The 22,585-nt window shown below is 44.8% G+C and overlaps 1 protein-coding gene across 1 annotated transcript in view; it reads left to right on the top strand.

Annotated features, from left to right (window-relative positions):
* TTLL10 (tubulin tyrosine ligase like 10) overlaps positions 1-22,585 on the top strand; it is a 114,192-nt gene that overhangs the window by 57,458 nt on the left and 34,149 nt on the right. Inside the window, exon 6 of the mRNA XM_044277540.1 lies at positions 7,195-7,360. Coding sequence (XP_044133475.1) covers positions 7,195-7,360 — 166 coding nt within the window. The remainder of the gene's footprint in view (positions 1-7,194; positions 7,361-22,585) is intronic.

Below are 22,585 nucleotides of genomic sequence, written 5' to 3'. Positions count from 1 at the left end.
TGTGCACCTTGAATATTATATACCCTTTTAGGGATAGATTTCAAATAGCTCTGATATAGCAGAAACCACTAAATTATGAAATTGCTAAATTGGGAATTGTACTTCAACCCAGAACAAAAAATGTGCTTTGAAGGACACTAAATAACTTTCCCAGCTACAACAGGACAGCGGTAACGAGAGATTTAGCAGGATATAAATTTGAGGCCTAGTATTTAGGCGCTGGGTGACAGGTATGGGTTTAGTGACAGAATTAGACTTGAAAATACACAGTAGCGGGTGTGTGTGAAGTTATTCTGAATGACCCAATGTGCACCTTGAATATTATATACCCTTTTAGGGATAGATTTCAAATAGCTCTGATATAGCAGAAACCACTAAATTATGAAATTGCTAAATTGGGAATTGTACTTCAACCCAGAACAAAAAATGTGCTTTGACGGACACTAAATAACTTTCCCAGCTACAACAGGACAGCAGTAACGAGAGATTTAGCGGGATATAAATTTGAGGCCTAGTATTTAGGCGCTGGGTGACCGGTATGGATTTAGTGACAGAATTAGACTGGGATATGGCCAAAAAATAACCACACTATTGCTGGTTAAATGCACTTGGTGACGGGCGCAGCTTGCCCCTGATGTAGTATATGGCCAAAAAATGAACAGACTATTGCTGGTTAAATGCACTTGGTGTCACAGCTTGACCAACCACACTACTGAGGGTTAAATGCACTTGGTGACGGGCGCAGCTTGCCCCTGATGTAGTATATGGCCAAAAAATAAACAGACTATTGCTGGTTAAATGCACTTGGTGTGACAGCTTCACCCTGATGTAGGCTTTAGCCAGAAAACAACCACACCATTGAGGGTTAAATGCACTTGGTGACAGGCGCAGCTTGCCCCTGATTTTGTATATGGCCAAAAAATGAACAGACTATTGCTGGTTAAATGCACTTGGTGTGACAGCTTCACCCTGATGTAGGCTTTAGCCAAAAAACAACCACACCATTGAGGGTTAAATGCACTTGGTGACAGGCGCAGCTTGCCCCTGATTTTGTATATGGCCAAAAAATGAACAGACTATTGCTGGTTAAATGCACTTGGTGTGACAGCTTCACCCTGATGTAGGCTTTAGCCAAAAAACAACCACACCATTGAGGGTTAAATGCACTTGGTGACAGGCGCAGCTTGCCCCTGATTTTGTATATGGCCAAAAAATGAACAGACTATTGCTGGTTAAATGCACTTGGTGTGACAGCTTCACCCTGATGTAGGCTTTAGCCAAAAAACAACCACACCATTGAGGGTTAAATGCACTTGGTGACAGGCGCAGCTTGCCCCTGATTTTGTATATGGCCAAAAAATGAACAGACTATTGCTGGTTAAATGCACTTGGTGTGACAGCTTCACCCTGATGTAGGCTTTAGCCAAAAAACAACCACACCATTGAGGGTTAAATGCACTTGGTCGCAGCTTGTGCTGGCGCACCACAAGACACAAAATGGCCGCCGATCACCCCAGAAAAATGTGACTGACAAACGGTCTGGGCAGCCTAAAAACAGTGAGCAATTGAGGATCAGCAGCTCAATGATCCACAGCTGCAGATCGATCAGTTAATCAAGTCCTTTGGAGGAGTTAATCTGCCTAATCTCGCCCTACTGTCGCAGCCGCAACCTCTCCCTACGCTAATCAGAGCAGAGTGACGGGCGGCGCTATGTGACTCCAGCTTAAATAGAGGCTGGGTCACATGGTGCTCTGGCCAATCACAGCCATGCCAATAGTAGGCATGGCTGTGATGGCCTCTTGGGGCAAGTAGTATGACGCTTGTTGATTGGCTGCTTTGCAGCCTTTCAAAAAGCGCCAAGAAAGCGTCACAAAAGCGCCAAGAAAGCGACGAACACCGAACCCGAACCCGGACTTTTACGAAAATGTCCGGGTTCGGGTCCGTGTCACGGACACCCCAAAATTCGGTACGAACCCGAACTATACAGTTCGAGTTCGCTCATCCCTAGGAAGGATGAGAAAAAGGTGGAGTCATATCGCCCCATCTCTCTCCTCAACACCGACTTTAAGATATGTGCTAAGTTGCTGGCAAACCGCTTAAAAAAAGTTATTGAGACATTAATACACCCAGATCAGACTGGTTTCGTACCTAAGCGTCAGGCGAGGACGAATATCAGACGGACATTGTTGAATATGCAGATGGCTGGGGAGGGTGCCCACTCCATCCTGTCTTTGGACGCTGAAAAAGCGTTTGACAGGGTGGAGTGGGCATACCTCTGGAGGGCTATGCATGAGTTCAATTTGGGGGAAAAATTTATTAAATGGGTACAGCTTTTATATAATAACTCGAAAGTTAGGGTTAGGATTAATGGAGTAATATCGGAGGCAATACCCCTGCAGAGGGGAACCCGTCAGGGGTGCCCACTCTCCCCACTATTGTTCGCTATATTTGTTGAGCCATTAGCTTGTAAGATCCGAGCAGATGGAAAAATTAGGGGATTTGGGGGAGATGGTGCACTGGATAAGATATGCCTATACGCTGACGATATCCTGTTTTTTGTGGATGGAGGAATATCAATGGTACAGCATCTGATGGAGGTAGTTAACCAGTTTGGCCATGTCTCCGGCTTCAAGGTGAACTGGACGAAGTCGGTGCTGCTTCCAATTGGTCAGGAAATTGGGCAGGAGGAAATTAACATTAAAGTCTTGAAACCTACGGAATCGTTTGAATACCTGGGAATAAAAGTTAGCTCAAGGATACAGGAGTATTTAGAACTCAATATTGAACCTCTATTAAAAAGGGTTAGGGAAAAAACAAGTGTCTGGCAAAAGCTGCTGATTCGACAAGTGGACCGAATAGCAATAATAAAGATGGTTTTATTACCACAGATTTTGTATGTTATCTCCTCGTGCCCAATTTGGATAGGTGACCATTTTTTTAATGCATTAGAAGGTGCGATGAATGACCTTATCTGGGGAAGGAAAAGGGTTAGGTTGAAGCAGAAATACCTATGGCTGGGCGAGGAAGACGGAGGTCTGTCCATCCCAAGTTTCAGGGGCTATTATTTTGCATCACAGCTCCAGTGGCTAATGATGGAAGACGATAGACTGCGACGCTTCCTGGAAAGGGAGCTGGGAACGCCTCGATATAACATCATTGGTACATTGGAAGCAGGAATTATAAAAATTAAGGGGAGGCAATGCCCAATTAATAAGATGGTACACTTAGTTTGGGTGAATATAAAAAAATTATTAGGAATAAAGCACACATTAAGGGTCTCACCTATTTGGGGAAATATTAACTTAAAAGAATTTTTGAACTTTGAGGATTATTTGTTTTGGGAAAAAAAGGGTATTAGATTCGTACCTCAAATAGTAGTGGAAGGAAAGTTGAAGACACTAGAGGAAATGGGTTTAAGTACAGATAAAGACTTTTTCACATGGTTTAGATATAGCAGATTGAAACACGCTTTTGACAAAACAAAGAATAAAGAATACTTTATCATAATGCACTCAGATTTTGTTGATTTTTGCTATCAGGGAATAGGGAGTAAAGTTTCAATTTCACAGATTTATAAAAGGATAAAGAAGGGTTTGGGAGGGGTGATTAGATTCAACAGTGAAAAGAAATGGGCACAAGATGTGGCACCCTTAATTTTGGACTGGAGAAATATCTACAAAAATGTTAAAAGGAGCACAATATCCAGCGGTTTTCGATTGACGCAGTTCTTTATTCTTCACCGGACCTATGTTACCCCAAGGGTTAAGAGTAAGATGTATAAAACTGGAGATGCAAAATGTTGGAAGTGTGGAGAGGAGGGGGCCGATTTCGTTCATTTGATCTGGTTCTGCCCGATTCTACAGGGGTATTGGTCGCAAGTTTTTCAGTACCTTGAGAGAGAGACAGGGAAACCGGCCCCTTTTGAGATTAGTATTGCAGTCCTGGGAGACACTAGAAGAATTGGGGGGGACAGAGAAAGGGAGAGAAAATGGGAAAAAGGTCTGATGTTGGCACGAGTAGTCTTGGCCAGAGGATGGGGAGTTGACAGCCCGCCAAATGTGGCGGACTGGAAAAATTTATGTGAACGGGTGACAAGTTATGAGAAAGCCAGGCAGATGAAGCCATGAACAAATAAGGAAAAGTATAAGGGACGGAACTACAAGGTTTCTGAAGAGAGGTTACTGAAAGGAAAGGCCTTTCGGATACTCCCAAGACAACCAAAAAGGGGTGGAGGGGAGGGAGGGGAGGTTTTTTCTTGGGGAAGGGAGGGGGGGGGGGATGTTATATGAGGTTCTTTAAAAGTTAAATTGAACGGGGATAAATTATTGGAGTATGTCTTCGTAGTTTATAAAGGTGTATAACTTTATTGTTAAGATACCCGCTTGTAATTTATGATGGCATATAGATGTATTTTTGTAATGGTTGACTATGTTATGTTTTAATAAGAAGAAAATGATAAATAAATATAATTCAAAAAAAAAAAAAAAAAAAAAAGAATAGGCATTTTTGTAGAATGACATTTACAGAAGATCTTGAAAAGACTTTTCTTCAGTTTTCTTTGTTTAGTCGGATTACTTTAATCTCTCTGTATTGTTGAAACGGAGATGAAATAACCTTTTATTAAAAATGTTACAAAAAACCACATGCTTTCAAAGGGTGTCCTAATTTTTTCACATGACTGTATGTATTTTCTCAGGCCTCATTGACACGACCATAAGCCGTCCATGCCTGTATTGTGGACTGCAGATGGTGGTTCCGCAATATATAGGCACTGGCCGTGTGAATTTCATATCACAGATGGGGACCCATTGACTTGAATAGGTCCATAAGATACGGATCGCAGCAAAGGCACAGATCGAAAACCCACGGAAGCATTGGGAAGCGTTTCCGTGGACTTTGGGGTCCGTGCCTCCATACCGCTAAAGATAAGACGTGTCCTGTCTTTTCCCATATATTGCGGATTGCAAATTCATTCAAGTCAATGGGTCCGCGCTGCAATATGGGATTCATGCGGCCGGTGCCTGTGCTTTGCGGACTGCTATTTGCTACACAGCACGGGCGGCTTACATTCATGTGAACAAGGCCTAACAAAGATGCACCTACACACTAAAAAACATTGCACATATCCAGGACATGTTCATCACCCTCTGACCCCCCCCACCCTAAATATACTATATGTACAATGTAAATGTAGGTGATGTATAGGGGATCCCCAGCGATCACAAGATCAGGGATCTCTTGAGTCCTTTTTGTGAATGGAGGATGCTTGACCACTGCCCCATCCACTTCTATGGGACTTAGCCGGGAGGTAACCGAGTGCCACACTCAACAGTCCCATAGATAGTGAATAGAATGGTGGTAAGGCATGTGTACTACTGGTCCGTTCACACAGGGAACCTTTCCCTCCCCCGGTAGTGGGGGTGGGGTGCCTCCGTTCGCATGATCTCGTTTGTATGATTTTCCTCATTGCCTAATGTCTTGGGATATAGTTCTTCACACCCTCAGGATCTGGACAATTTTTGCTTTTGCATTTTTTTCCTACCTTCCTTCCTGCCATAACCTTTTTTTTACTTTGTTGTTAACATAGCCATATGAGGGCAAATTTTTTGATAGGACAGACTGTATTTTGCAATGGCACAATTTTACGTACCATATCTTATATTTAACAATGGGAAACAAAAATTCTTTATGAGGTGAAATTAGAAAATAAATGCAATTTAGCGTTTGGTTTTTGAGGTTTGATTTTATGGTGTTCACTGTTCGCTAAAAATGACATGATGACATTATTTCCCTTCTACAGAGCTGTGTGAGGGATTGATTTTTGCGGAGTAGGCTGTAATTTCTATTTATAACATTTTAGGGTACGTACAACTTTTTGATCACATTTAATTCAATTAATTGGTGGCAAGGTGACAGAAAAAAAACTGCAAATTGTCCATTTTTCTTTTATTCCCGTTGCGGCATTCAATGTGAATGAGAAATATTTTTATATTTTAATAGTTTGAACGTTTTCAGAAGTGGCAATACTGATTACGTTTATTTTTTTATTTTTATATGTAAATCTTTAGAATTTTCTCTTTTTTATTTTTTCATTTTTTTCACGTTCAGTCCTTTTGGGGAATTGAGTCTGTGATCTTTTGATTGTATATACCATAGACTTCAATAAGTATACTATTGTTGTCTATGGGATTTTTACTGGTTGCCTATTAAGCACTATTGCAGGCACAGCTTAACTATTGCGGGCAGTGACTTTTGGCAGCCCTGGGAGCCTTAAAGGGGTTATCCAGGAATTACTATTGATGACCTATCCTCTGGATGTTTGATCTATTTCAGATTGGAGGGGGCCTGATGCCCGGGACCTCCGCCGGTCAGCTGTTAGGAGAGGCAGGGCACTCCGGGAGTGCTGCAGCCTTTTCCTAGGCCATGTGGCGTCACCATACATCAATCACATGGCTGAGTTACAGCTCAGCGCCATTCAGGTCAATGGGGCTGAGCTGCAATAGCAAGCACAACTGCTATATGATGTACGGTCCTGTGGAATGTCGGCTTAAAGGAGTTTTCCAGAACTTTTATATTAATGACCTATCTTTAGAATAGGTGATCAATATAAGTTTGGTGGGAGTCCGACACACAGCACCCCTGCCGATCGGCTCACTGGAGCTGTGCACAACTCCCCGCACTGAGTAGTGGCTGAGCCTGGTAACTGCAGCTCTTTCCTCAATCACTTGTATAGGACTGAGCTGCAGTTATCTGGTACTTCCACTACACAGGGTATGGAGCTTTCCTTGGTTCTAATATGCAGCATTCTCTGCAATCAGCTGATTAGTGGAAATACCAGGAGTCGGACCCTAGGAAATCTGATACTAATGACCTATCCTAACATCAATGTTAAAATCCTGGAAATCCCTTTAATCTGCTTTTTTACCCTACATCTTGGTCAATGGTAATTCCTGGTGAAGCGGTTTAATCTTTGCCTTGCTTTCTGGTTTTAGTTATGAGACACACTGCCTCAGTTCTTTTACATCATTGTATAAGTAATAGTATTCCCTGGTGATTTTATATTATAATTTAATTCTATTGATTGCTCTTTTATAAAACTAGATTGTGGAAACAACCCCAGTAGCTATGTTCATATGGCAGGATATATCTTATGATTAATTATATAACTGGTTCCTTATTCAATTTTTTATCCAGATGGACAAACATGGATCTGTAAACCGACTGGACTGAATCAGGGACGTGGAATCTATTTGCTGAAAAACCAAGAACAGATGAGTGCCCTTCGCTGCCAAATGCTTAGTGTAATTGAAGATTCCAGGAAACCTCCATGTAAAGGTCCTCAGGCCCGGATAGTGCAAAGGTAAGCTGACATGTAGGAGGGAGGACTAGCACCCACCCTACCAGAGTGACTTCAGGATTGTTTCAAATGTAATATGGTAATGTGTATGTCTCGTTACAGAATGTGGACATTGACCGTGTTTTAGAGATGAGTGAATCCATTTGTACAAACCGATTTGTTCATGAAACAGAATTGTTGTGCAGTGAGGGGTTGGCCCCACTGCTCCTGAGGCTCCCCCCTCCCCTTTGATTGACTGGGCCTGACATCTCGCCTGGCACTGTTAAACTCGCACATGTGCCGTTATGCCGAGTAGCGGAGCAAGCTCAGAGGCTCTGCTGCTGCACCACTGCTGTCACGGTATGGAGCAGTGAACCCTAAACTTGGCTGTCCCACTGTCCCTACCTGCTTGCACAATCCGCCCTAAGCGGCGGCCCACAACTGGTCGACAGTCCTTTCCTAAATAAGTGCAGGGGTCTATACGGGAGGGAAGACCAAGAGGAAGATAATAAACTAGTGACAGATCGGCAGCCACAAAAATAGCCACAAGGCAGGTAAGACCAAGATAACATGGACAAAGAATCCAGTATAGAGAAAGCAGTGGAGGGCTAGTGAGGTTATCCAGATATTGAGACAATATCAATCACAGGCAACCTGTGGCCAGCAAATTGCCTGTTTGAATAGGCCGCTCTTCCTAGTCACATGACGCCCCTTCTGTCACATGACCAGTGATGCCAGCCCCTTGCTGCTCAAGAACTCTGATGAGTGAATCGATTAGTATTAACTGATTCGCTCATCTCCACTATGTTGGAGTTACCATAGTTAACAAGTTGACAAGTTGTCTACATTCTTTCCCTTTCATCGCAGACTAAGGCTACTTTCACACTAGCGTTTCTATTTTCCGGTATTGCATTCCGTTCTATTTGGTTGCATTCTCATACCAGAGAGCAAACCGCAGCAAGCTGCAGTGTTCTTTCCGTCATGGGATGGGGTGCAAGACGGATCCATCATGACTCACATGATAGATCATGACCCACAATCAAGTCACCCACAGTCAATGGGGATCCACAGAGAAAATGAGAAAATGGATCCATCCCCATTGACCCACAGTCGATGGGGATGGATCCATTTTCTCTGACACAATCTGACACAATAGAAAATGGATCCTTCTCCCATTGACTTTCAATGGAGTTCATGACGGATCTGTCTTTGCTATGTTACAGATAATACAACCGGATCCATACATAACGGATGCAGATGGTTGTATTATCAGTAACGGAAGCGTTTTTGCTGTGTGAAAGTGTGAAAGTATCCTTAGGCTCCATTCACACGTCCGCAACGTGTATTGCGGATCCATGGATCCGCAAAACACGGACAGCGGCAATGTGCGATCCACATTTTGCGAACCGCACATTGCCGACACTAATAGAATATGCCTGTTCTTGTCCGCAATTGCGGACAAGAATAGGACATGTTCTATTTTTTTGCGGAACGGAAGTGTGGACCCGGAAGTGAGTATCCGCAATTTCGTGTCCGGGCAGCACATCGTGCTGCCCCATAGAAATGAATGGGTCTGCAATTCCGTGCCGCGGACATGTGAATGGAGCCTTAGGCTGAGTTTACATTATCGTTTAGCTTTCCGTTCTCCTTCCTTTAGAAGAAGAGAGAGAGAAAGAAAAAAAAACGGTATACTGTAAAAACAAAAAAGCATCCTATTGCATTAGTTGTCATCCGTTTGAGCTATTTGCGTCTGAGATCCGTTTTTTAAACAGGCGAAAAAAGTCCTGCATGCAGTACTTTTGTTTCCGTCTTAAAAAACTGATCTCGGATGGAAATGGCTCAGGCGGATGACAACTGATGCAACAGGATCCTGTTTTTTTCCTCTTTCTCTGTTCTTCTGATGGATCAGAAGAATGGAAAGCTAAAAGGTGATGTCATCTCAGCCTTATTTGGTTGAAAAGATTAAGATTTCATTGTACTATGTTTGTACCTTTAAAAAAGATACTTAGTAATGCTCATGTGTGAGAATGGTGCCTTGTAGCGCTGGAGTCCTAGGTTTGAATATGACCAAGGAGAACATCTGCATGGAGTTTGTATGTATGTTCTCCCTGTGTTTGCATAGCTTTCTCGCACATTCCAAAGACATACTGGTAGGGAGCTTAGATTGGGAGCCCCATTGGGCACAGTAAGAGACGCTAATGTCTGTAATGTCAGTGCTATAAAAGTGAGTAAAATAAATAAATAATTCATTGTAGTTGGTGCCCAAGGGGAGGGGGGACTCCTTGTGGCTAAAGCCTGTAACAGTGATGTTACTGGGAGAGGATCTCCTCAAGTGGAACTGATAAGAGGGGTTGTCTCTTACTAGATTGTGAGTGACATTTGGAGTGATGTCTGGCTGACAAATGACACCCTGGTGGCCTTTATAGAGTGTCGTGCCATAGTCCCAGAGTATGAATCAATAAGTAGGCCTCAGAGAAGGCGGTCAGGAGAAATGTCCAACCAAGAGGGAAGTGCAGAAGAAGGAGCTAGCATGCTGGGAGGGTGGTGCAGAGAGTTTTGGCACTAAAACCATAGCAGCCATCCCCATCTGAATTTGTGTGTATTCAGCAGCCCAGTGGTCCCCTCGTCTCAGCAAGTGCGTGTGGGAAAATCGCCCTCAATATAATCTGAACCATAACATTGTGTTTTATAATTTGTAGAGTGACCAATACCATTATGCTTTTGAACCTCTCCGTTTACTTCTTCTGCTTATGCATGATTCCCCTTACCGTACCTCAGCTATACCTGCTGGTAGGGAGCTTCTGATAGAGCGTAAACCTGGAGGGATTTGTAAAAATGAGTTGCAAGTTAAGATGCAAGTAAAAGTACACCTGCATATGTACGTCTGAACTTAGACAACAGCCTAAAAATGGAGCCAAGTTATCAAAGTGGCTGGTGCTGATACCTTTGATGCACATGTATGCTATCTAGTCTAAGTTTATGTCACCTAATAGTTGGCTTACAATTTTGGCACACATTGTCACATCTTAAGCCATGTCCCATTTCTGGCAAACCACACCTACTCGTACATTAAACAGTTTGGAGGTACAATGTACAAGTGGCTCATCACATAGATTTAGCAAGACATGACCACTGTCAGCTATATACAGTTGAAGGATACAGTGCATGCCAGGGTAAGTGGGGGTGGGGTACACTGACTCTCCACATTAAGGCCCCTTTCACACGAGCGAGTATTCCGCACGGGTGCGATGCGTGAGTTGAACGCATTGCACCTGCACTGAATCCGGACCCATTAATTTCTATGGGGCTGTTCACATGAGCGGTGATTTTCACGCATCACTTATGTGTTGCGTGAAAATCGCAGCATGTTCTATATTCACGTAATGCAGGCCCCATAGAAATGAATGGGGTTGCGTGAAAATCGCAAGCATCCGCAAGCAAGTGCAGATGCGGTGCGATTTTCACGCATGGTTGCTAGGTGACAGTCTATTCACTGTATTATTTTCCCTTATAACATGGTTATAAGGGAAAATAATAGCATTCTGAATACAGAATGCATAGTATAATAGTGCTGGAGGGGTAAAAATAAAATAAAAAAATGAATACCTTCTCCTCTTGATCGCGTAGTTCCCGGTCTCTTCTTTACTAGCTGTGGGCTAAAGGACCTGTGTTGACGTCAGATCATATTCTCCATCACCACGGTGATGGACCATGTGATTGGAGCATGTGATCTGACGTCACCACAGGTCCTTTAGCCCACAGCTAGTAAAGAAGAGACCGGGAACTACGCGATCAAGAGGAGAAGGTGAGTTAATTTATTTATTTATTTTAACCCCTCCAGCACTATTATACTATGCATTCTGTATTCAGAATGCTATTATTTTCCCTTATAAAATAAAACAATCTTAAGAACATCAATCCCAAGCCCGAACTTCTTTGAAGAAGTTCGGATTTGGGTACCAAACATGCGCGATTTTTCTCTTGCGAGTGCAAAACGCATTACAATGTTTTGCACTTGCGCAGAAAAATCGCGCATGTTCCCGTAACGCACCCGCCTCTTATCCGGGCCAAAAATATGACGCCTAAGGCCTCTTTCACACGGGCGAGATTTCCGCATAGGTGCAATGCGTGAGGTGAACTCCGGTGAAATCCGGACCCATTCATTTCTATGGGGCTGTGCACATGAGCAGTGATTCTCACGCATCACTTGTGTGTTACGTGAAAATCATAGCATGCTCTATTTTATGCGTTTCTCACGCCACGCTGGCCCCATAGCAGTGAATAAGGCTGCGTAAAAATCGCAAGCATCCGCAAGCAAGTGCGGATGCGGTGCGATTTTCACGCACGGTTGCTAGGAGACGATCGGGATGGCGACTCGATCATTATTATTTTCCCTTATAACTTGGTTATAAGGGAAAATAATAGCATTCAATAATAGCATTCTTTAAACAGAATGCTTACTAAAATAGGGCTGATGGGGTTAAAAATGTTTTTATTTAACTCACCTTAATCCACTTGTTCGCGCAGCCCGGCTTCTCTTCTGTCTTCATCTGTGAGGAAAAGGACCTGTGGTGACGTCACTGCGCTCATCACATGGTCCATCACATGATCCATCATCCATCTACAGAACCTTGAACCCAAACCTGAACTTCAGTGAAGAAGTTTGGGTCTGGGTACCACAATCAGTTTTTTATCACGAGCATGCAAAACGCATTGTACCCGTGCAATAAAAACTGAACAACGGAACGCAATCACAGTCAAAACTGACTGAAATTGCATACCTACTCGCGCGGGTTTGCCGCAATGCACCCGGGACGCACCCGGAGCCAAAACGTGACGCCCATGTGAAAGAGGCCTAAGGGTCTATTCACACATCCGCAATTCTGTTCTGCATTTTGCAGAACGGAATTGAGGACCTATTTATTTCTATGGGGCCGCACGATGTGCTGCCCGGATCCAGAATTGCGGATCCGCACTTCCGTTCCCGAAAAAAAATAGAACATGTCCTATTCTTGTCCGCAATTGTGGACAAGAATACACATTTTCTATTGAGTGCCGGCAATGTGCGGTCCGCAAAATACGGAACGCACATTGCCGGTGTCCGTGTTTTGTGGATCCATGGATACGTGGATCTGCAAAACACACATGGACGTGTGAATGGACCCTAACCCTCTTAGGCCTCTTTAACACGGGTGTCACATTTTGGCTCAGGGTGCGTCCCGGGTGCATTGCGGCAAACCTGTGCGAGAAGGTACGCAATTTCAGTCAGTTTTTGCGTTCCGTTGTTCAGTTTTTATCACGTGGGTGCAATGAGTTTTGCATGAGAGTGATAAAAAACTGAATGTGGTACCCAGACCTGAACTTCTTCACTGAAGTTCAGGTTGTGTAGATTCTATTTTTTTCCCTTATAACATGGTTATAAGGGAAAATAATAGCATTCTTAAAACAGAATGCTTAGTAAAATAGGGCTGGAGGGGTTAAAGAAAAGAAAAAATTATTTAACTCACCTTAATCCACTTGTTCGCGCAGCCTGGCTTCTCTTCTTTCTTCAGGACCTGGGTGAAGAACCTTTGATGACGTCACTGCGCTCATCACATGGTCCATCACATGATCCACCACCATGGTGATGGATCATGTGATGGACCATGTGATGATCACAGTGCCGTCACCACAGGTCCTTTTCCTCAAAGAAGAAGAAGAGAAGCCGGGCTGCGCAAACAAGTGGATGAGGTGAGTTAAATTATTTGTAATTTTTTTTAACCCCTCCAGCCCTTTTTTTACTAAGCATTCTGTATAAAGAATGCTATTATTTTCCCTTGTTATAACCATGTTATAAGGGAAAATAATAAAGATCGGGTCCCCATCCCGATCGTCTCCTAGCAACCGTGCGTCAAAAATCGCACCGCATCTGCACTTGCTTGTGGATGCTTGCGATTTTCACGCAGCCCCATTCACTGCTATGGGGCCTGCATTGCGTGAAAAACGCATAAAATAGAGCACGCTGCGATTTTCACGCAATGCACAAGTGATGCGTGAAAATCACTGCTCATCTGCACAGCCCCATAGAAATGAATGGGTCCAGATTCCGCGCGGAAATCTCGCCCGTGTGAAAGAGGCCTTCGATTTTCATACTTTCACCCAAAGTGACCTAAACTTTAGTGTCACCTATTTTTGACTCGTCATTGAAAATGTCATACTTATAACCAAAGCTTGAGTCTTCTTGTTTATGTCCCAAAGGTGAAGATCAGCACTTGCATGGTGATTTGCAGTCTAGTTTGCTCTAGAGATTTGCTTACTGTTGTCATGGGTGTTTTTGAGCTCAGCCACATCACCTGCTTCACATCTCAGGCATTTATAAAATGTGTTACTCTGTACATTGTTATGGCAGTGGGTGTGGATTCACTGTGTCAACCAACAGATTTGGCTTTGGGCTACTCCTAAGTGCGTTATCCTGGCAGTCCCCTGGTTTTTACCCTTTAATCCTTGTACAGGGATCTGCATTTTGCTGCCAGGGAGCCACCAGTATGAGCAATTTGATAAAAGTCAGGGGTCAGGGAAGGCAGCAAAGGGGCAATAAAGAGGTCAGGCACAGGTCATGTTATGGAGCAGACCGTTAATATCCAGGTAATGGGCAGAAGTTAGTACACAAACAGAATACAGTACAGTACACCTTTACAGGAACTAGCAAGCTAGGAACATATTGCTCAGGCACAATAGCCCCATTGTCTGCTGAAGAATAGGGTTCACTTCACACCTGCTGGCCCTCTAAGAGCTGGAGGGAGAGTGCGCAAGCTCTATGGGCAGAGGTTGAGAGTCCTGGCCAGCAAGCTGGGCATAGCCTGTATGGAGGGGCCAGGCTTGCTGGGAAGATGGAGACAGCGGGACGTGGGTCCATTCTGCCGTAAGAGGTGAGCAGAGCAGCGACCACCTCTGTAACATGTTAGGCTACTTTCACACTGGCGTTTCTGGGTCCGCTTGTGAGATCCGTTTCAAGGCTCTCACAAGCGGCCCAAAACAGATCAGTTTTGCCCCAATGTGTTCTGAATAGATAAGGATCCGTTCAGAATGCATCAGTTTGCCTCTGTTCAGTCTCCATTGCGCTCTGGAGGCGGACACCAAAACGCTGCTGGCAGCATTTTGATGTCCATCTGACGATGCGGAGCCAAACGGATCCGTCCTGACATACAATGTAAGTCAATGGGGACGGATCCGTTTTCACTGACACAATATGGTGCAATTGAAAATGGATCCGCCTCCCATTGACTTTTTAGTGTAAGTCAAAACGGATCCGTTCTAAACAGATACAAGCGTTTGCATTATCGGTGCGGATCCGTCTGTGCAGATACAAGACGGATCCACACCTAACGCAGGTGTGAAAGCAGCCTAACATGAATGCTGGCCTAAGCTTCATGGAAGATTTTAAGTTGTACTACTTGAAAGGGGTGCCCCCTCAGCCATGAAGATAACATGATGTCTGTATATTGAATGTTTTGTTGTTGTTGAATTGGTATGATCTAGAACCACAGCACACCAAATCCACTTCACAGTGCTTAGGCTACTTTCACACTAGCGTTCGATCGGATCCGTTCTGAACCTACTGTAGCAGGCTGGGTCGTCGTGCATTCAACGCGCTATTAATATGCTAGAATTAGGCTACATGCACATAGCCGTGCCCTGTTTTGCAGTCCGCCCATTATAGAAATGCGTATTCTTGTCTGCAAAACAGACAAGAATAGGACATGTTAAATTTTTTTTGGGGGGGGGACCACGGAATGGAGTAACGGATTTGAACAGCACACGGAGGGCTGTGCGCATCTTTGGCGGTCCCATTGAGCTGCAAAAAAGTGGCTTGGATGCGGACCAAAACAATGGTTGTGTGTATGAGGTCTTAGTGGGAGACCTATGCCCTGGAATCTGAATGAAGAAATACTGTATAGTAGTTAACAGATCGAAACAAAGATGATTTACTGTGAGAAAATGGTTATCCACAAGACTACATGTACACCATCCGTGCTTTATGCAGATAGGTATTACACAGTATTGTGGCAGTTACATTATACAAGTGAAATAATAAAGGGCATATTATACTTTATACTGTAGCATCCGATTTTTATTCACTTTGTGTACTGTATATACTTACAAAAAATAGAAGAAATATCACACGAACATTTTAGGTGACCCTGCTGCACTCTAGAGTGAGGACAATACAGTACTAAGTTTTCTTTTATTAGAGCTCCCCCTGGTGTCCAGATTTTGTTTTGTATGAAACTACTTCAGGATCATTGATGGAGGGAAAATGAAACGTATTTTCATTCCGTTTCTGTTCCATTTCTGTTCCATTTTATTTTTTTGTGGACTGTGGAACCAATCATTTCAATGGGTCCGCAAAAAACACGGAAGGTACTCCATGTACATTCCGTTTCCATTCCGCCAAGAAATAGAACATGTCCTTTTATTGTCTGCATTACGGACAAGGATAGTACTGTTTTATTAGGGGCCAGCTGCTCCGTTCTGCAAAATACGGAATGCACGCGGATGTCATCCGTATTTTTTGCGTATCTGTTTTTTGCGGACCGCAAAATACATACGGTCGTGTGTATGAGCCCTAACAAAGATGTTCAGTGCAGGGTATGCTTGCTAACGTTGTCCCTTCCATACCACTATGCCATTTGTAGTTGATCTTTTTTGTGACCTAATATTAACCTACAGATTAGTTAGGGACATTTTTTTAATTTTGTTAGATTTTACCTGCAGTCACCTGGCGTATATGCAACATCGTATTAGGGAAATGATGTGATGTTATGCTGCTAAGGGTTTATTCACACATCCATTTTAGATGGGATGCCCGGAGTTTGAAAAACAGTTTGAATGACAGGGCTAGAAGGAGCGAGCAGGAGAGGAAAGGAGAGGGAGGAGCTGGCAGAGGAACCAGGAGGAGCCAGGAGGAGAGGGAAGGAGAGAGAGGAGCTGGCAGAGGAACCAGGAGGAGCCAGGAGGAGAGGGAAGGAGAGAGAGGAGCTGGCAGAGGAACCAGGAGGACCGAGGTTGCCTTTGGTCTGCCCTTAGTGCACTTTACTTCTCATTTGCATGTGGATTAAAATTACTTTTGCTCCAGAATGAAGCAATTGATCACTAAGTGAAAGGAGCCATTACATTCAAATGCCTGGCTTAAGTGTGAATTTCCTGGAGACAGGTTAACCCTTTAATGCTTGGCATGTTTTTGTAGTGTCCCACTAGGTATGGGTGGGCACTACACAAGGGTCAATTGGTGTGCGCGTTACTCCTACTCACAAGGAACAGAAATGTCATATTTAATTCTGCATTTAATGTGTGTTTTAATGTGTTTTTACATGCAATGTACCCCTGTGTGATGCAGTAGCAGGCCTAGTTGGGTGTAGTTAGACATCCCAGACACTAGAGGGAGATAGGGAGCCCCTAGTATAAAGGTCCAGGCCCAGATAGGGAGAGTGAGTGCAGAGTCAGGAGTCTGAGAAGACAGAGGTTAAGAAGCCTGCTCCTGACATGCAGCTGGATAGCCCTGGCTGCTAGTGATGTCCAGGAGGCTGTTGAGAAGCTCCAGCCTGCCTGAGAACAAGAGAGCCTAAGTTAGCTCTGAAGAGATACCCCAGTTGCAGGAACCAACCTCCTGGGAGAAACCTACAGTTATCCACCTGATAGGAGGAGGCGACCCAGGGTAAGCAAAGTGACCCTGATGGGCAGAGGATTTTAGGAATCATAGCAAGGAGTATAATACCTGAGGAAGAAAGTAACCAAGGATATAAGCCACCCTTTTAGGCATCCGGGCCTTGGGAGATATAAAGCCAGAGCAGGAGTTCTAGAAGGGACACTGTACATTGATTCTGAGGAAAGGTACAACCTGCTGCTGAGTGCTTGTGGAATTTACCCTCAGCGTATCTTGCATGACTATTGCCTGCCATATTTGTGAATAAGCCCCTTTTGTGGAACTGTAATATAAAGACTGTGCTACACCTGCTGTACAAAGTTGGATTGTCCAGTAAAGTTACGTTTTGGTTCACTGTATACTTGTGTACCTTCATCATTCCAACCACCAACCGGCGTGCCACCGTCCAAAGGCACTGGCGTCACGAATACCACAGGGACCTTGCCCCAGGCACACAAAATACCTGTAACATCCAGGGCACCTCAACTACCATCAGGCCTGGTCCCTATCTACAGAGCGTGCCCCAGAGGAACTGTGTCTACCTCTCCTTCACTGCCACGTGCCTGCCCAGGGTTCTTCAAATATAGTGAGTACCCTCGATTGCCCATAACTGTGACCTCACTTCGTCATACCCTGCAGGTCTGGCGTGTTGCATAAATTGGCGTCACGAACAGGATCCGAATATTCCTGCGCCATAGCGGATTTAAAAACTGTGTGCTGAAAATCGTCTTAAAGTGACATGCCCCAATTGTTTTATTGAAAATTGCTGGGCCAAAGTGAACTGTAATATTTGCGGTGTGAAGATTGCATTGTATGGACTGTTTTCTGCTTATTTAAGCCACCGCTTGCTGTCAGTGAATAGACAGCTATTTTGCTCAAAGATGGCCGCTGAGCTTGATTGAAATTGTTTGCTGCGTCATCTTCATCCTAAATTGGCGGTAAAAATTGGCGCCTTCTGCTAAAAGTGCGGGAAGGCTGTATGCTGGCGCCACCGCCCTGTCTGGACATTTGCATGTCTGCTGTAATGGACTCCGCCTCCCCCATACTGGAGTACCTGGGGGGCGGCCTCCCAGTGCAATGGGAGGATCTGTCTGAACTTGTTGGCGCCACCCTGTCGCTCTCCAGAGAAGGATCGAGCATGTTGAGGAGTGAGGACTTTCCTGCTGATATGTCCGCGCCTGATTTATTAAACATGAATATGACTGGTGTTGAGCAAGAGGATGCTCCACCGGCCTACTCTCCGGGACCGGAGAGACCCGCCTGCCCGCCACCAAGGATGCAACCGGAGACCTATTATGGCTCCTGGAGAGACTTCTTCCAGCCCTCGTTCAAGTGGTCAGCTCTAATGGCAGAGATCCGGGAGGCCGCAATAACGAAGAAAACGACTAAAACCAAAATTTACTACGAGGAACTGGCAAAGACCGTTCACGAGTGCCACACTGACACACAACCCCGCCTGGAAAGGAGAATGGGGTTGGTTGTGGCCTTTGACAAGGACCGAGGCTTCGGTTTTATAAAAGACTACCTGACTGGACGAGACTTATATGTCAACAGGAGGTCCGTCAAGCGGAGCTACCTCCCAGAACGTCTACATAACCTCCGTGAGGGAGAGGAGGTTGAATTTACCCCTGCTGAGGGCCTGCGAGGCCCCTACGCCACTGCCGTGTCCCGTCCTAAGAAGAAGACAGAGGACTGGGACCTTGATGAGGACCACCCTGGCTGCGAGCAAGAACCTATGTGCTCTCCAAAACCGGCCCATCATGCTTTCCAAGAAAGGGGCTCCTTCATTGGCCCGAATGTATTTTGGCAGCCGACAGTGGTAGAGAAGAGGGTTAGCCCATGGCCCTCACCTGAGTTGCCTCGCAGGGAGAAAACTGTCCGTGAGCTTCAGGATGCCGAGAGATTCCGAGCTACCCTGGAAAATATCCGCAGAGGGAGGAAAGCGGACGCCTCACCTGAGCCTGCAGCGGCTGCGCAGGACGAACCACCCACCTTCCAAGTGCCGACGGCGACAGCGGAGACCAGCGATCCCGACTCCGAAAGCCTGGACGACCAGATTGTGCGGCTGGAGTTAAAGCTACGGGAGCTACGCTAGACTGCCTCCGCCAGGATCCGGACTCCACCTGACCTGCAAGAAAGAAGACGTAAGTACTCGGACGTCTCCGGGTCTAAGGTGAGAGTACCTGTCCCTGCCAGTCGTCCCTCCTTAGTACCGGCACCTGTGGTGGGATCCTCATACGCTGTGCACCGGCGCACAGAGCCAGTCGTTCCAGAACCCACCGGACCGCTTGCAGCAGCGGTACCCAGGCCAGTGCAGCAGCCCACGATTGTAATGCCTGCTCCGGTGAGGTCAGCGACTTTGATCACCCCTAGGCCTATGGGGCCTATACCTATTAGGGGTCCGTTTATGTTACAGTTGCCCCCCAATACTGTGTTGTGGGCACATCCATCTGTTGAATCGCAATACAGGCCCAATATACAAATGGAGCCAGGGAGCACCACTGAAATGCAAAGTGGATATGACTTGCCCCTGTGAATTGGCCTGCTAGGCCCTTGATGTTGGATTTATTTTGCCAAGGGATCCTAAAGAAGAGTTAACCCTTTCAGGACAGGAGTCCTTCGTTGTTTTGGCCCTCTGTTGCTGCTGCCAGTTACACACGGCTCAGTGGAGGCGGCAAGCCACTGAAGTATCACGTGCAGCAAGGCCATCTTGTTTACAGGACCTCCTGCCTGCTTTCTCAGAATAAAGACCCAGTTGTGCCTGTTTTCATGTTGCACCTTTAACCCTTTAACCCCCTTTTCAGGTTGATTAAGGGTATTACAGCACTACTTTGATGTGTATGCCATTTAAATAATGTGGACTATTTTATGTGCTGCTATTTTATTATGCAACTGGAATTTAAAAGAATTGGGCCCAGGGATAGACTCAAATGCACATGAGCCTCTGAGATTTTGCTACTATTTTAAAGTATTGTGCCCAGAGATGGACTCCACCTCATGCGAGCCTCTGTGATTCTTGCTATACTGTCTAAAGGTCCTATATCTTTACTGAGCTGTGGATTGAACAAAAAGAAAAGAACCTGGGTACGGACTCATTTTATATGCTTTGAGCCTCCAAGAATTGTTATTTAATGTTTTTACATTTTCCATGGACTACAACTGTTCTATCATGGACAATTTGCACTTAAAAGTATTATATGGACTATCCTGGTATTTATTGTTACGCTGTGCCAGGTCAGCGCCCCTGTTCCCATTGTTTTATCCTGAGAGAAGAGAACGACGCCCCTTTTCACCATTACTTGCTCCTAATCCAGTGGAACTGCCTAATATATGTATACATATAATGTATATTTTGCAAATGTAGATGTGTTTTCCTGCTTTGCTTTATCGTCCTCATTACAGGTGCAGTATCCAGCTGTGCAGGGACCCTCTATGTTGCGCCGAGGACGGGCAACGTTATAGCGTGGGGGTATGTAGTGTCCCACTAGGTAGAGCCCCTAGTATAAATGTCCAGGCCCAGACAGGGAGAGTGAGTGCAGAGTCAGGAGTCTGAGAAGACAGAGGTTAAGAAGCCTGCTCCTGACATGCAGCTGGATAGCCCTGGCTGCTAGTGATGTCCAGGAGGCTGTTGAGAAGCTCCAGCCTGCCTGAGAACAAGAGAGCCTAAGTTAGCTCTGAAGAGATACCCCAGTTGCAGGAACCAACCTCCTGGGAGAAACCTACAGTTATCCACCTGATAGGAGGAGGCGACCCAGGGTAAGCAAAGTGACCCTGATGGGCAGAGGATTTTAGGAATCATAGCAAGGAGTATAATACCTGAGGAAGAAAGTAACCAAGGATATAAGCCACCCTTTTAGGCATCCGGGCCTTGGGAGATATAAAGCCAGAGCAGGAGTTCTAGAAGGGACACTGTACATTGATTCTGAGGAAAGGTACAACCTGCTGCTGAGTGCTTGTGGAATTTACCCTCAGCGTATCTTGCATGACTATTGCCTGCCATATTTGTGAATAAGCCCCTTTTGTGGAACTGTAATATAAAGACTGTGCTACACCTGCTGTACAAAGTTGGATTGTCCAGTAAAGTTACGTTTTGGTTCACTGTATACTTGTGTACCTTCATCATTCCAACCACCAACCGGCGTGCCACCGTCCAAAGGCACTGGCGTCACGAATACCACAGGGACCTTGCCCCAGGCACACAAAATACCTGTAACATCCAGGGCACCTCAACTACCATCAGGCCTGGTCCCTATCTACAGAGCGTGCCCCAGAGGAACTGTGTCTACCTCTCCTTCACTGCCATGCGCCTGCCCAGGGTTCTTCAAATATAGTGAGTACCCTCGATTGCCCATAACTGTGACCTCACTTCGTCATACCCTGCAGGTCTGGCGTGTTGCATTTTGGACCTTAAGGTCAAGCTATTTTATTTTTTTGCTTTCATCACTAAATCCCCAGAGCCGCAGCATTTTTTTTTTTCATTGAAGTGGCCATGTGAGGAGTTGTTTTTTTGAACCCCTGTTGGAGTTCATAAAATGTATTGCAGAACTTTTATTATATTTTTTGGGGAAATGGAGTAAAAACCCAGAGAAATAAATGAAACAAACTTTATTCTGCGGGTCAGTTAAAGAATGATTGTTTGTATGTCATGTTATTCTGAGAATCAAAATGAAAGGAAGATGGCAGCACGTATTCAGTCTTGCAAAAAAAAAAAAAAAAGAAGCTATGTTGCAACCATACATTTTCTCAAGCCCTTTTCAGAATAAAGCACTACCGCTCTCTTTGCGAGACCAGATGCGTGATGCAGTCTTCCTTTGATTTTGCGACTATTGGGCATTTAAGGATGGAGCCTGGCACTACTAATTTCATTTCTTGCATTGTATTGAGTCAAGATACTGTGCATTATTAGTGAATTCATTGTGCTGCAATAGCAGCATTTATATACCCGTTTTATTACACACATTCTATTGCCATTGTAAATTATCAATAGCAGTGTGCAGTGTGTTTGTAGAAGGAGAAGGACATTTTGCTCCTCCCTCTGTCTGTAAATAACATAAAAAACACTTGCAATTTTGCTACCGTTTAAAAATATGGAGTACCAATCCTGTGACTTTTCATTTATAAGCCTCATAATAAAATGTCTGGTAAACAGAAGAGTGAAGAATGAAAAACTCAGGCCTCATTATCCAAGAGTCAGAATGTGTGTGGTGTAGTATTGCAAACAGCAAGTAATGGCACCAGCCATCCAGTCAGTAGTGGTAGTAGTAGTACCAGAAGGCCACAGATCCCCCTTGCTTCTGATAGGTACCACATTATTATTGAGGACAAAGAGGATAACACTGTGGACTGGATGGTTCACTCCTCTTCCTGGTCACAGCAGAATGATGTTGAGGTCACTTATGATTCTGACAATGTGCCTTGGAGCAAGGGGTCACAGCATTCCTAATGCTCCTTTCACTTGCATCTTCTCTGTCTTCACTGCCCTGTCCTAATGGGCCACCTTCCTTTTTCCTAAGGAGAGGCAATACAACCCCATGTGTTATGGAAGATGCTGAAGAGAGTCTCCCTCT

This window comes from Bufo gargarizans, chromosome 2 (genome assembly GCF_014858855.1).
Source record: "Bufo gargarizans isolate SCDJY-AF-19 chromosome 2, ASM1485885v1, whole genome shotgun sequence".
Lineage (NCBI taxonomy): Eukaryota > Metazoa > Chordata > Amphibia > Anura > Bufonidae > Bufo > Bufo gargarizans.
The sequence above is the reverse complement of the archived record's forward strand: the minus strand, read 5'-3'. Positions and strand labels throughout refer to the sequence as shown.